This window comes from Centrocercus urophasianus, unplaced genomic scaffold, assembly GCF_019232065.1.
Source record: "Centrocercus urophasianus isolate 14NV4802_14NV808 unplaced genomic scaffold, USGS_Curo_1.0 seq_29, whole genome shotgun sequence".
Classification (NCBI taxonomy): Eukaryota; Metazoa; Chordata; class Aves; order Galliformes; family Phasianidae; genus Centrocercus; species Centrocercus urophasianus.
This window is the reverse complement of record NW_024884855.1, coordinates 6814825-6827834: the sequence shown is the minus strand read 5'-3', so window position 1 is coordinate 6827834 and position 13010 is coordinate 6814825. Positions and strand designations below refer to the sequence as shown.

Here is a 13010-nt window from a genome sequence, read left to right as displayed (position 1 = left end):
GCCAAGGGAGCTCGGGAAATGCCTCATTCGTGTATGAGCTCTGTACCCTAAATAGAATATCTGAAGGAAATGACTTTTTTATCATGCAGCATGTGCTCAGCATAAATTCTTGCTTTGGTGTTCAGAATCAAACAGCAGCTCAGTGTCTGAATCTCCAGTGCCATGAAAGATGAGTTTTAGGATCAGAGCTGTGAAGCCTGCTGGCCAGTTTCCATGGGCATGAGAAAGCTCTCTGCTTGGGCAGGCTTCAGTAGTGCTCCCGATTCAGGAAGATACCGCAGTGCGTTTGGGACAGGCTCACATGGCAGCAACTCGTTTAGGCAGATACACCCACCAACCCCAATGCCTGAATGCGGATGGGTCCAGGAGCAGCCGCTGCTTCTGCACCTCCCTGCATGCCTACAGTGAGAGCAGTGCTATCTGAGCACTGCTGCTTAATGACCCTGCTCTCTGGCATTGGATGCCAGACAATGCTCAGAACATCTCTTATTTAAGAGGGGGATAAGAGGAAGAAAAAGGGCAAGTGAAGTTTTCCTCTCTGTTTTGGAGATAAGTGACAAAATTCAGCTTAAACTGAGTTATATTATTATTAGCATTTTGGGGACTGGGTTTTTATCTTCCTTGAGCAGGATTAATATGCTCTTACAGCAAGAAACAAGGCTTCAAAGCCAGCCAGCAGCCGTCTCCCAGGGCTGTGTATGTGCAGTGACAGGGATGCACCAGGACCACCATCTCCTCGGTGCCCACTCCCATCCTGCAGGGACACCTTGCCATATTTCTGCCTCCTCCGCAGAGTCCGACCCGGCGTTTCAATTACAATATCAAATTACCAGGTCACTGCTGTTAAAGTAGGCTGCCAAGTTTTTAATGATCTTCTCTTTCTTGTCATGTGCTGCGTTGTTTTTTTTTTTTTCTTTTGTTTTTTTTTTTCCAAGCCTCTTTTCCATCTCTGTGCTTTTAATTGAGCCCATCTGTAACCCAACACAAGGCAGCACTGAGCAGCACCATGCGACTGTGTAAGTGTGCCCCAGGTCGGGCTTTGCTCAGCACTGATCCTCTGGGGTTCCTGCAGCTCCTAGCACTTCCATGCCAAACCCAGAACTCATTTCTAAGATGGTTTAATCTGGTCCCCAGGGACCACGATTGATCACACAGCTGCCGTCCAGCGAGACTGCACCAGGCTGAGAGCTGAGTGGGAAGAGGAACCTGATGAGGTTCACCAAGGGCAAGTGTAGCATCGTACACCTGGAGAGGAATAGCCACAAGCATCAGTACAGGCTAGAGGCTGAGCTGCTGGAAAAGAGTTCTGTGGAGAAGACTCTGGCTGTCCTGGTGGCCAAGAAGGACTAGTGGTGACCTGGTTGATCGCAGGGTGATCAGGAGCCAGCAGTGTGCCCTGGTGGCCAAGAAAGCCAAATGGACCCTGGGCTGCATTGCACAGTGAGGCCAGCAGGTGAGGGAGGTGATCTTCCCCTCTGCTCTGCCCTGGGGTGGCCACACCTGGAGCACTGCATCCAGTGCTGGGCTCCTCAGGTACTGACAGACAGGGAACTGCTGGAGAAAGCCCAATGGAGGGCTGCAAACCACCTGGATGCGTTCCTGTGCAACCTGTTGCAGGGGGCCTGCTGTGGGGGTTGGACTGAGGGAGTTCCACAGGTCCCTTCCAATCCCAAAGTGTCCCCATCCCCTTGTCCTCGGGCATGGCTCTGAGCACCAGCACTGTCCTGCTCCTCGCAGCCCTGTCCCCACAGGCTGAGGCAATGCGCTGCAGTAATGGAGGCTCTTGGCTTGTGCTTTGAGAAACAGGTTAGGGGGATGTTAACGCTGAAAGAAACAAATTCCAGCTTGAAAAATTACCTGTTAGTGTTGTGGCACTGTGCCACCTGGCTATAATTAAAGAGCAGAGCCGAGTCTGTTTCCCTCCTGTTCATTCAGGGCATCTGTCAGGGCTCACGCGTGGGCAGTTGCACTGCGGGCTCAGTTCCCCCTGCTCTGTGCGTGGGTCTCTGAAACAGCACTGGCACGGGGAGCGTGGGGGGAGCACATGGGGTGCAAGGAGAACACGTGGGAGGCTTTGCCCTCATCGCTCTGAGCCCCTCAGTGGGTGCTGGGTGTGGGTCTCCACTCCATGAGGAGCTTTTGGCCACCCCTTGAGGTGCTGGGGTGAGGCTGCAGGGAGCAGTGTTTGTGCTCCCCACAGCTTTTATGTCCTTAGAAGCTCAGGAAAGGTGCAGGAGCCCCTGCCCGCAGTCAAAGTGAGGCTCCGGGTGTTTACGTCTCATGCAGTGGGAGAATGGAGATCGCTCCCCAACCTGAGCTCTAATGCAGTCATCGGCCCCTTCCCCGCCCACACCTATCCTATTGCCGGGGATGATTGATGTTCCTCATCCCGCCTGGCTTCATTATGTTCATTGTCATGCAGAGTGTGTTGTCGATTCACGCCTGGTATTTCATATAAAAGCTGCAGACTTTTTTCTTTTTTTTGAGTGTTTTGTTCATATGTACCGAAATCCTCCTAATAGTGCATGGCTGGGCTCAAAATATTTAACCCCTCTAAATAAAAAATGAATATTAAAAACGTCTGCTTTAGAAATGAGCAGAGAGTGGCCCTCCCCCTGTGCTTCGGCACAGCTGCTGGGGGCTGCCTGTGTGTGCAGAGCACTGCGGGTGCGTGTTTGCTTCATCCTGGTGGCGAGCAGCTGCCCCTGGAAGCTGGAAACACTGCTGTGCCCAGTGCAGCACCCACATAGTGACAGGCAGCAGTCGTCCTCGATTGGGAGCCACGTGGCGACCAAAGGATGAGGAGGAGCCCACAGTGTTTTTAAGAGCCTTCCAGAGGAGCCCGCGGCGAGCTGGATCCTGCCCACACAACCTCTCGGGACCTGCATGCGTTTTCCTCCCCATCCCCAGGAATCACCAACACAGGCACATTCCTGGCACAGTCCTCAGAGTGCTACAGTTTGCAGAGGGGTTGGGGCTGGGGGCAGAGGGGCACCCTGCACTGCCCTGCAGAGCCCTGCACAGGGCTGGGGAGCTGCTCGCTTTGACGATGCCAGCAGCTGCGGCGCGTGCCAGGCGGGAGCAATGGAGGCTGAATTATTCAGCCTGAAAGTGAATCTCTGTTACAGCTCGGTATGTGAGAGATGTTGATGAAGTATTTAAATTCTGAGCTCTGTAATGTAAAATTCATGTCTCTGTGGCTCTGGAGCTGCTGGTTGAGTGAGTGGTGCTGCTGACTGGGCTGCAGGAGCTGGGCCCTGGGGCTGGGGTCTTCCTGTAGCTCTGGGATCACAGCATCACAGGTCCATTGGGATTGAAATGGTGTTCTAGTGCAACTCCAGTCAAACCACCACGGCAGGCCCCCTGCAGCAGGTTGCACAGGAACGCATCCAGGTGGTTTGCAGCCCTCCATTGGGCTTTCTCCAGCAGTTCCATGCCTGTCAGTACCTTGGAAGCCCAGCACTAGGTATGGTGCTCCAGGTGTGGCCTCCCCAGGGCAGAGCAGAGGGTAAGAACACTGCTCTCACCTGCTGACCTCACTGTGCAATGCAGCCCAGGGTCCCTTTGGCTTTCTTGGCCAGCAGGGCACACTGCTGACTGCATCACCCTAGGCATAGCCGGGTCTTGCAGCTGAGGTATGTGGCCCCCACTCCCATGGCTGCCAGAGGGCAACAAGCAGTGTTGGTTGGTTTCATAATGGCTGGGAGATTGTGTGGCTAAAAAAAAAAAAGTATCACATTGCAGTGCCTGGTATTTCTGAAGGAAAACAGTTTTATCTTTTTGGCACTGAATGACAGCTTTCTCAGTGCTGATTTGAAAGGCTGGGCCTCTTCAAATCTGTAATGAAGGCTTCTTTGTATTGTTAGTGTAGAATTAACTGGGCTGATTAAGAGTTGCTTTCTTGGACTGAGAATCCCTTGTAGCTGCTTGGGAAGTTGGAGCCTTCTGGGGATGGTAAAGCTGGTGAGGTCTCTCTGGAGAGTAGCTGGCAGTCTTGCTCTTTTCTTCCCCTTTCCTTAAGAAAAACAAAACAAAACCAAAACCTGTTTTTAAGAAGCTGAAACCTCACAGAAATGCCTTCTCCTGCTCCCTACCTCCTTTGCCTCTTGTCACCTTGGGTTGATGACATCATCATACACCCCCCATGTCCTATTGGCCCCTCAGCACCCCAAAGCCCTGCCAAGGGTGGTGCCATCAGGCAGGCAGGCAGAAACCCAGCCAGGAAGGGCTGCCCTGCCAGGATGGATGCATACTGGTAAGAAGGTTGGGCTTGTGGGGCTTCTCCTGGAGCAGAAAAGCAAAAAATGCAGCATGGATATAGTAGCAAAGCAAAATGAGTTGAAAAATGAAGAGATTTGTTCAAAACATGAAATGCTCAGATGCTGAGCAGCCCAGGGGCTCGGAGCAGGGGTGGTTTCCCTGTCCCCACCTCAACGTGTGCCCTCCTGGCAGCTCTCTGCAGCACAGAGCCCAGCAATCTCAGAGCACGTCCGCTCTCTCTGCATCTCTGGGGCTGGCGAGGGAAAAACCGCTGAAGTCTGATGGGGAATTAAAGATTTTTGTTGTGTTGTAAGGACTCCAGAAAGCTTTTAACCAAAGCTGGGGATTAAATCCAAACAGCACAAATTTTTAGCTCAGCTTCTCCTTATGCGCTCTAAGTGATTAAAAGCTGTAAAGCGCTGTCAGAAATTTAGGACTTCCCTTCCTGGAAGCCTTCTTTCCCCTTATTTTACAATTACCATGCTTCACTGACTTTGTTTGATGTACCGAGCCATACTTCTGAGTGCTGGAATGGGAAATGGTGGGCTGCTGCTGTACACTTGGGTGTGCAGTGAAGGCAAAGCCGGGCTAATGCATCTGACCTTGCAGTTGGCCCAGCGTAGGTGGATAAGCACAAAGCGCCTTTAAAAATACTTTTTTGTGTGTGCTATTTTGTTCTCTCCAGCTCCGATAATCAGAGCTGCAGCCCGTTCCCCCGATCTCTCGTTATTTACAAAGTGGAGGCATTATCCAAATGAGAGCTTCCACCGGGTTGCAGGGGAGCAGCAACGCGCTGAGATGCGCTCAAAATAATCTTTGAGTTTCATGCTATTAGAACCATCTGCCCAAGTGAGGATCTGTCAGCTCTCCGGGGAGGTCCTTATCTCCTCGCTGGGGCTGATTTGGAGATGAGTTTTGGTCGGTCCTTGTTCTGTCTCTCTTAACTCTCCATCTGTCTGCTTTATTTGACATTCTGCATCTGGTGCCGTCCTGGGTGCCTTCAGAACTTTGCTCTGCCTAGAGGAGGATGACAAAGGGGACACGAGTTCTGGGAGAAGTGTTCTTGACCGGGAGCATCGAGGTGACTTCCTTGAATTATTCATTTTGTGAAGGGCTTGGGGAGAATTGATTAGCCCCTTCTTCAGAACAAGGAGTCCGTACAATGAAATTAGAAACAAATGGAGATCAAATAAAGGCAGCGCTGCTTTATGTGGCATCCAGTTGCTAGGCAGGGTTCATTCTTGCAGGAAGCCGTTTGTCATGGTGTCTGGGTTTTGAGGAGGGCTGGGTACCTTCCTGCTAGCTAACTGCATTTCGTGTGGGAGATGAGGCTAATCAGATCCCATGTGGCAGGCTCTCAGCCAACAGTGTGCAGGCTCAGGGGCTGATGTACGGCATGCCCGGTGTGCTGCCTCAGTGGTCCCAGATGTTGCCAGCGCTGCATCCCAAAAAGCCAGCCTGGAAAAACGGGCTGCCAAAGCACCATTTCAGAGATCATGTGCCACCTCTGAAGAAGCATTCAAGGCCAGGTTGGATGGAGCTCTGGGCAGCCTGATCTAGTGATTGGCCACCCTGCCCTTGGCAAGGGAGTTGGAACTGCATGATCTTTGAGGTCTCTTCCAAACTAAGCCATTCTGTGATAAAGGAGCTGAGGGTGGAAGCCTGGACTGTCTGGGAGGTACCAGACACCTCTAGCAATGAGTGCACTTGGCCAAATGAAAGCTGCACTCCGCGGTGCTGGCAGGGTCCTGCTGTTTCTGGGCTTTCATGTTCCTGGGTTCCATGCATCTGGGCTGGCTCCCTTGGCAGCCTGAATGCCAGGCTAAGGAGCTTAATGCTGCAATAGAGGGCGTCTCCTGGGCAGAAGCTGTTGGGTTGAGGAAGGATTTTATATTCTAACAGCAAATCTTTCGGCATTGTTGTGTCTTTGGGCAAGCTGCCCAACTGTCTGCTGTTAGAAGTGCATCTGAATGGAGATAGAGCATGTGAGGTGAGGGATGTTGCATATGGCGGGGGAATTCATTTGCATTTGTTTACATTTTGTAAACAGAAGAAAATACCCCACATGAGCAGGAAGATGTGTGCACAGGGATGTGGAGCCCAGGAGCCCTCTGTTCACTGTGACCAAATCTGCACCTTAATGTAAAGCCACTGCACCTTAAATACTGCTGCCTGCTCCTAGGGCTGCTGCCGGGCTGTGGGAGCGTCTTCCCCTCTCCCTGCGCTTCATGTAGTGCCAAGGGCTTTGCCCTCCCATTTTTACTTCTGCTGGAGGTCTCTTCATTAGTTTTCTCCTATTGACTCAAAAGACAGCTGAATCATAGAACCATATAATGGTTTGAGATGGAAGGGACCTCTAATGGCCGTCTCATCCCACTCCCTGCACTGAGCAGGGACACCCACAGCTCCATCAGTGCTCAGAGCATCCAGCCTGACTGTGGCTGGGTGCAGGGATGGGGCACCGCCACCTCTCTGGTCACCCTGTGCCATTCCTCACCTCCCTTGGCACAAAGAACTTCTTCCTTATGTCCGGTCTAAATCTACCCTCTTTAATTTTGAGACCATTTCTCCTTGCTCCTCACACAGCCCATGCTATACCAAATACCACTGGTGTCTGCGATGCCAGAGGCAACCAGGGAGTGCTTCTACCTGCAGCTCATGGCAGCACTCCTGCACAGTGAGATCCCTGTATTCATCCTTCCTGCCATCACCAATGGCTCCTCTCTGCTGCGCTATCTTACAGCATCATTGCAAAGCTTGCAAGCCTATAACTGCTCCTAGCTGTGTGTTTTCTGTCCCTGTGTACTGCTGCCCGCTCTGAGCCCGGAGGTCCCTCCTGTGGTGGAAGTGAAGCCAGACACGTACTGTGCTCTTGGGATGTTTCTTAATGCATTTTTTCTGGCTGTCAGGTTCTGTGATCCACGTGTGAAACTGCTTTATAGTTTTCTCAGGGATTTCTGAGCAGCGTTTTAGACAAAGAAGCCTCTTAGTAGCTTTGGGTTTTTTCTCTCCTTCAACCTTAACAACACCTTTAGTATTTTCTGTCCTCCCACCTTTTAAAATAAGAGTCTTCTCAGACATCTGAAAATATCCTATGCCACTGCGCTGGGGCAGCCCCATCCCTGTAGCTGAAGTGCTGCCACGAGTCCCAAACCTGCGGAGCTGCAGCACGCTGCCTTGTGTGGGCTTTTATGTTCCTCACCTCCTCCAAGACAGTGATTTCTCCCCAGATGCCTGTAATGGAGATGGCACTGAAGAAGAACTTAGGGCCAGCAAGCAGCTATGCGTTACACAGCAACAAATGGTAAAGGTTAATGTTTCATTTTTGTTGTGTATAAATGACTCAGGACGTTTGTAGCTCACCAATGGGATTTGATAACTTTATTATCGCGTAATAAGATTTACAAATGAACTGTCTAATTAGCAACCTGGGAAAGCTGCTGTTTGTGCTGTATTTTCTAAAGTGATGAAGATGCGGTCCTAAAGCTCTGCAGCAATGGAGTAGAGCGTGCTGCCCTTCAGTGGTGCACTGCACTGGCCACGGGAGGAGCACCTCCCATCCCTGTGCCCCTGGGTAGGTGCACACATGGGGTCAAGGCAGAATTAGAGCATAGGCTGCTGTACCTGATTAATTCTTTGGGCTGTTTTTCTGCAGAGATTGATTATTCCCCTAAGTGTGCATGAAATGTTTGCGTGGACCTTTTCAAGGCTTGCAGAGCTTCGTTTGAAGTGCTGAATGTAAATCCCCCACCACTGCAGTGAGCCTCCTGCTTGCTTTGGATGCGTAGGCGAGCGTTCCGCTTCATCATCATCAAATGGATTCTCCTTACAATCCATATTAATATTGATTGCCGGGGAGCCCGCTGCTCCTGCTGAACACTCAGTGGCCACAGAGGTGGCCCACGGTGGCCAGGGTACCATTTACTTAATTGAACAGTAGCATGGAATGCTTTGCGGACGCTGCAATCATTTTTCCACTGGGATGGATAATACCGTGTGCCTGCTGTTCGTTGGTCCCTGCTCAAAGGGCAGGAGGTGTTAAGTGGCCACGTGTATTTAACGCCTTCTTTAATAATTAAACTCTCTGATAAAACCTTAAAAGAATATGGCTGTAATAAAAACCTGGCATGCTTTTGAGTTTCCCAGGCGTTGGCTTTCTGGTTTCTTGCCACCAGAAATGGGCGTTCCACCTGTGCTGAGGTCTCTCACAACCCCACAGTGTCTCTATGTGTTTGCAGCTGAGGTGAAGGACACACAGATACAGCTGCTGCTCCCTCCTGCAGCCTCAGCTGCCCTGGTTTACCTTCCCCAGGCAGGAGCAGATAGCGATGTCCCCAGAGTGCAAATCTTTGCAGAAGCTGGGAAGGATGGAGCACCCCAGGATTTGCTTTTCTCTCCTTTCTCACTCTTCCATCATGTTTGCATCCAGAAGCTCGTTAACATGGTGCAGGGGAATGCTATACAAGTGCAGGCCGGCAAAAATCCACCCCTCAGCTGAGCCCAAATCGCTGCTGCTGCAGCAGTGCTGCAGCACGGGCTCCATGGGGCTGCTGGGGGTTGTTGCAGGACAAATCTTTGCTAATACAGTTTTAATTTCTTCCTTCCTGCTTCCCAGATGCTTCTGTCTGTGTGTACTAATGACAGAAATGGTGAACAGTGTTTTCAAGAAAATGTTTATTTGTTTGGCTCAGAGAAGCAGCTCCTCTAAGGAAGGAGTTGTTGGCAGCTGTTGTGCCTCCCCAACCTTCTGTTTGTTCTTTGCATAATGAAAAATGTGAAAAGGAAAATGCATTTGAAACTGCATGGAGCAGGGTACACTGAGTGGATTGTGAGCTTAATGGGAAACTTTGCTTGCTTTCTCTTTGTTCCTTAAGGAAGGTCCTATGTGAGTGCAATGGAAGTAGGCTTCATTTCTGTGCATCTCCATCTGCTGCCCATGCTCTGGTGCTCAGAACCGTTTTTTCACATGCATCTCCTCTCTGCTGCTCTGGAGTGGGGACAGAGCAGCAGAAGGAGCACTGAGGTCTTTCCCAACCTTTAACTGTTTTGTGCTGAGTGGGGTCAGTGCTGCTGACGGGGCTTCCTGGTTCAGGGGTGCAGTCAGGGAGGTGGCACACGAGGACAAATTTCCTGCACTGCTCCCAGAACTCCAACTTTGTGATCTATGTGCGTGCGAGGAGGGAGGAGCGCGTGTCTTCTGGTCTGGCAAATGGAGGCTGGGGAGCTGCTAAAGAAAAGCAGAGCTGTGGGAGGAATGTTGCCCACCTGTTCCCTTTGGTATAACGTTCTGTTTTTGGACACACACACTCTGCAGCGCAGATGTCTGTGTGCGCCGGGCGCTGCCTCTCGTACGTAGGTGACCTCAGCAAGCTCCAAGTGAGCGCAGAGGCACCCAGCCCCTCTCTGACATTCGTTCCATGTTTTCCTTCTGCTCAGTTTTCTGCTTTTAGTGTCTGACAGTCATCAATAAGGAAATCTGTAGCAGAACGTTAAATCTTAGCGAATCGTGCTCAGTGTCTGTGGTGCTGCTCCCCACAGATCAGAAACAACCACGTTTCATGGCTCCGGGTGTGCATGGTTCAGGTCCCATCGTGCAGCTCTGACACTGTCCCTCTTCTCTCTGCAGTTTGCTGCTTCGTGGTGCACAAGCGGTGCCATGAGTTCGTCACCTTCTCCTGCCCCGGCGCAGACAAGGGCCCAGCTTCCGACGTAAGTATCTGCCCTGATGTTATCTTGGTGTCAATGCCCTGCCTGGGCCAGCTCCCACACTGTACTGCGGGCAGTTCCCCAGGGCCAACCTGGGGCCCCTCAGGAAGAGCAGGTATTGTTCTTCCAAGGGTCTGCTTCATGTCATCCTGCAGGATTAATGAGCCCAGTGCGTGTGCACGTTGGAGGAGCATTCCCTGCCCCCAGATTCCACCTGAATTAAATACTGCTCTTTGTTTTCAGGGGCCTGTAAGAAAGAAAGGGACAAGTTCGGCAGGGGCTGTTGTGATAGGACAAGGGGAAATGGTTTCAAATTCAATGAGGGGAGATTTACACTGGGTATAAGAAGTTCTTTATGCCAAGGGAGGTGAGGAATGGCACAGGGTGCCCAGAGAGGTGGCGGTGCCCCATCCCTGGACACCCCCAGTCAGGCTGGACAGGGCTCTGAGCACTGATGGAGCTGTGGGTGTCCATGCCCAGTGCAGGGAATTGGACCAGACAGCCTTTAGAGGTCTCTTACAACTCAAACTGTTCTGTAGTGTTATAGTTTTTAGAAGGACGCAGCTCCTGGTCCATCCTGGTGCTTTCAACAGACCAGGACTCACTTAAGCTGCTCTGCGTAGCTCTGCCAGCGCATTCCTGGTCTGTCCGGCAGCTTTTGTGTTTTACTGTGGAGACTGGCTAATCTGGGGAACTGCAAGGAGAAAGAGAGCAAATTGGGGAAACTGTGGTGCACCAGAACTCTCACCTTTATAAATAGAAGCAGTGGGTGCAGGAAGTGCAGTGTGCTGCGGAAGGTAGAGTCTGCACAAGTGCTGTTGGTCACTCTGCCTAGAGCAGGGCTGGTGCTGGGATTTGGGGATGTGGGTTTGGGATGTGCTGCTCACAAGCGTGGGGAAAAGCAGAGCTCTGGGGCTCTGTGCTGGTGGGGTGGGCTGCAGGGGCATGGAGCTGCTTTGCTTTTGTAGCTAGCCCAGGACCCAGTGGAACATTAAACCTGTGTGTGTAGCAAGGTGTTCCTCGCACTTCTCCTAGAGGTTGTCAGCTTGCAGGGATGCATGGCTGTCATGCACAATTTGATAAGCCCACTTTTATTTCCACTTCCCACTAGACAATTAGTCAAGATCTTCTGTTATGTTGTTTTTTTTTTTTAATTCCCCACTGGCACTCTGCATGTGCCTATCACTTTTCCTGCTGAAGGCTTTCTGCTCTGCAGGGACTGCTGCTAATTGCAGTGTATTGGAAGCTATTGAACCTTACAAATTAGTTAGTGGAGGGGAAAAGGAGATGTAGCACAGATACCAACCGAAGAGACCCGAACACTGGGTACCCAAATTCTCTATTGGTCCCTTACCGTTCTGTATGGGGCTGGAGCTGAACAGGGGCTGCTGTACTTTGTCCGACCCCAGAGCACCCAGGGGTGACATCCGCAGCCCAAGGGATAGCAGTGTCCCCTGCCTGAGTCATGCAGTGCTGTGATGGCTTTGCAGCATGCAATTTCTCTGCAGCATGTTGCTATTACACCCATAGGGATGAGGAGGGAGTGAGTTCTGCCCCTACTGCTCTGGGTGGTTTCACTGCTGCTCTATGAAGTGAGAGCCTGACAGGAAAAAAAGCAAGGAAAACTGGAGAAAGTATGGGAAAGTGTGATAAAAGGGGATTTACACTCTGCCCTTTGCTCAGTCAGGAGGGCTAGCAAGCTATCCCATGTGCACACCCATGCCGGGTTCCTACTGCACAGCACACAGAGCTGCAGCCTCCACAGTGGCTGTGCAGCACTGCTGCTGCTGAGTGATGTCACACAGTGAGATGCCCTCAGCCACATGGCTGAGCTCTATCGTCACACGTTCTCTATTCTCTGTCATCTGGAACTCTAAAGATGGCAGTGAGACCTGCTTGCACCCTGCAGACGTGGCTCAGGCTACAAAAGATATATGTCATAGATATAAACATATATACATTTAGGAACATATTCAGATATTTGTGCATAGGGATCTGAAAACTTACGAGGCTGCTGCAGTTGGAGGGGGGTGCTGCAGAGCCCAGATGCTCCCACCCTATTATCCCCCTGTGCTGGGGGCTGCTGGAGGCACAGAGGGTAGCAGCTGTTGCTAGAGAAGACCTGCTTGCTTTCTCCTCCCAAACAAACCTGAAACCCACCAGGGTCTGGGTGCTGCTTTTTGTGCCATTTGCTTTAGTTCTGGGGGCTGCAGGTAAAAGCCAGGCAGCACAAGTTGGGGGTGCAGCTGGGCATGGCTCCGCAGCACTGCTTGCGGGTCACAGCACTGCAAACCATGCCCGTCACAATGCAAAAATAGCAGGAAGGTGCCAGCAAACATGATTGCAGCAGAGCTGGAATGAGGGACCCTGAGATGCTGAAAGCACTTAACCTTGCTCAAGGAAAATGAGGCTTGGCAGCAGCAGCGTGGGGTGGCTGTGCTCCAGGTGCCCCTGCTGTGTGGTGTCAGGCACAGACAGCCTGCCCAGCTGGGTGCTGTGCACATCCTCGCCCAGCAGCTGGCCAGCAGCGAGCAGGAGAGCAGCAGGTGATGGGAAATGCTGTGCCCGTTTCTGCACGCTTCTTGAGAAAGCTCTTGCTGTGCTTTCTCCTGAGCAGCTTTGTCCAAGCTGGAGTGAGAAGAAGGAACAGGGAGCACCCAGTGCCCAGTCCTGCTCCCGGTGCACGGCACTTCTCTGCTGCGTTCTGCCAGCCCAGTGGCCCTCCAGTTATTGGTGGGCAGCCTCTGCCTGCCAAGGGGAAGGTTTGAAAGAAATCCAAATTGCCCCTTTGTAAGAGGCACTGGTACAGCGATGTGCACAAAGGCCCTTGATCAAATCATCTGCTGTTTGCTGTTATTGCCACGTGAGTGCTGCTGCTGTGCTCCTTGGGCAGACAGGTAAATGCTGCCCAGCTGCTGTCAGATTATTAATGCATTATTTCTGAAAATAGAGAGAGGTGTGCAGATGCTCAGGGCTTAAGACAGGCAGCAAAAATGGCCTTTTTGTCATGTTGGCTTTTTTTTTTTTTTTTTTTTTTTTTTTTT

General features: G+C 51.4%; 1 protein-coding gene across 2 annotated transcripts in view; it reads left to right on the top strand.

The window, feature by feature from the left end:
• Nucleotides 1–13010, top strand: part of PRKCB (protein kinase C beta) — a 75228-nt gene that overhangs the window by 21660 nt on the left and 40558 nt on the right. For both annotated transcript variants that reach the window (XR_006170397.1, XM_042827812.1), the window contains exon 3: nucleotides 9887–9969. Coding sequence is in view for 1 of the 2 variants with exons in the window: in XM_042827812.1 (XP_042683746.1) it covers nucleotides 9887–9969 (83 nt within the window). In the remaining variant the exon portion in view is untranslated. The remainder of the gene's footprint in view (nucleotides 1–9886; nucleotides 9970–13010) is intronic.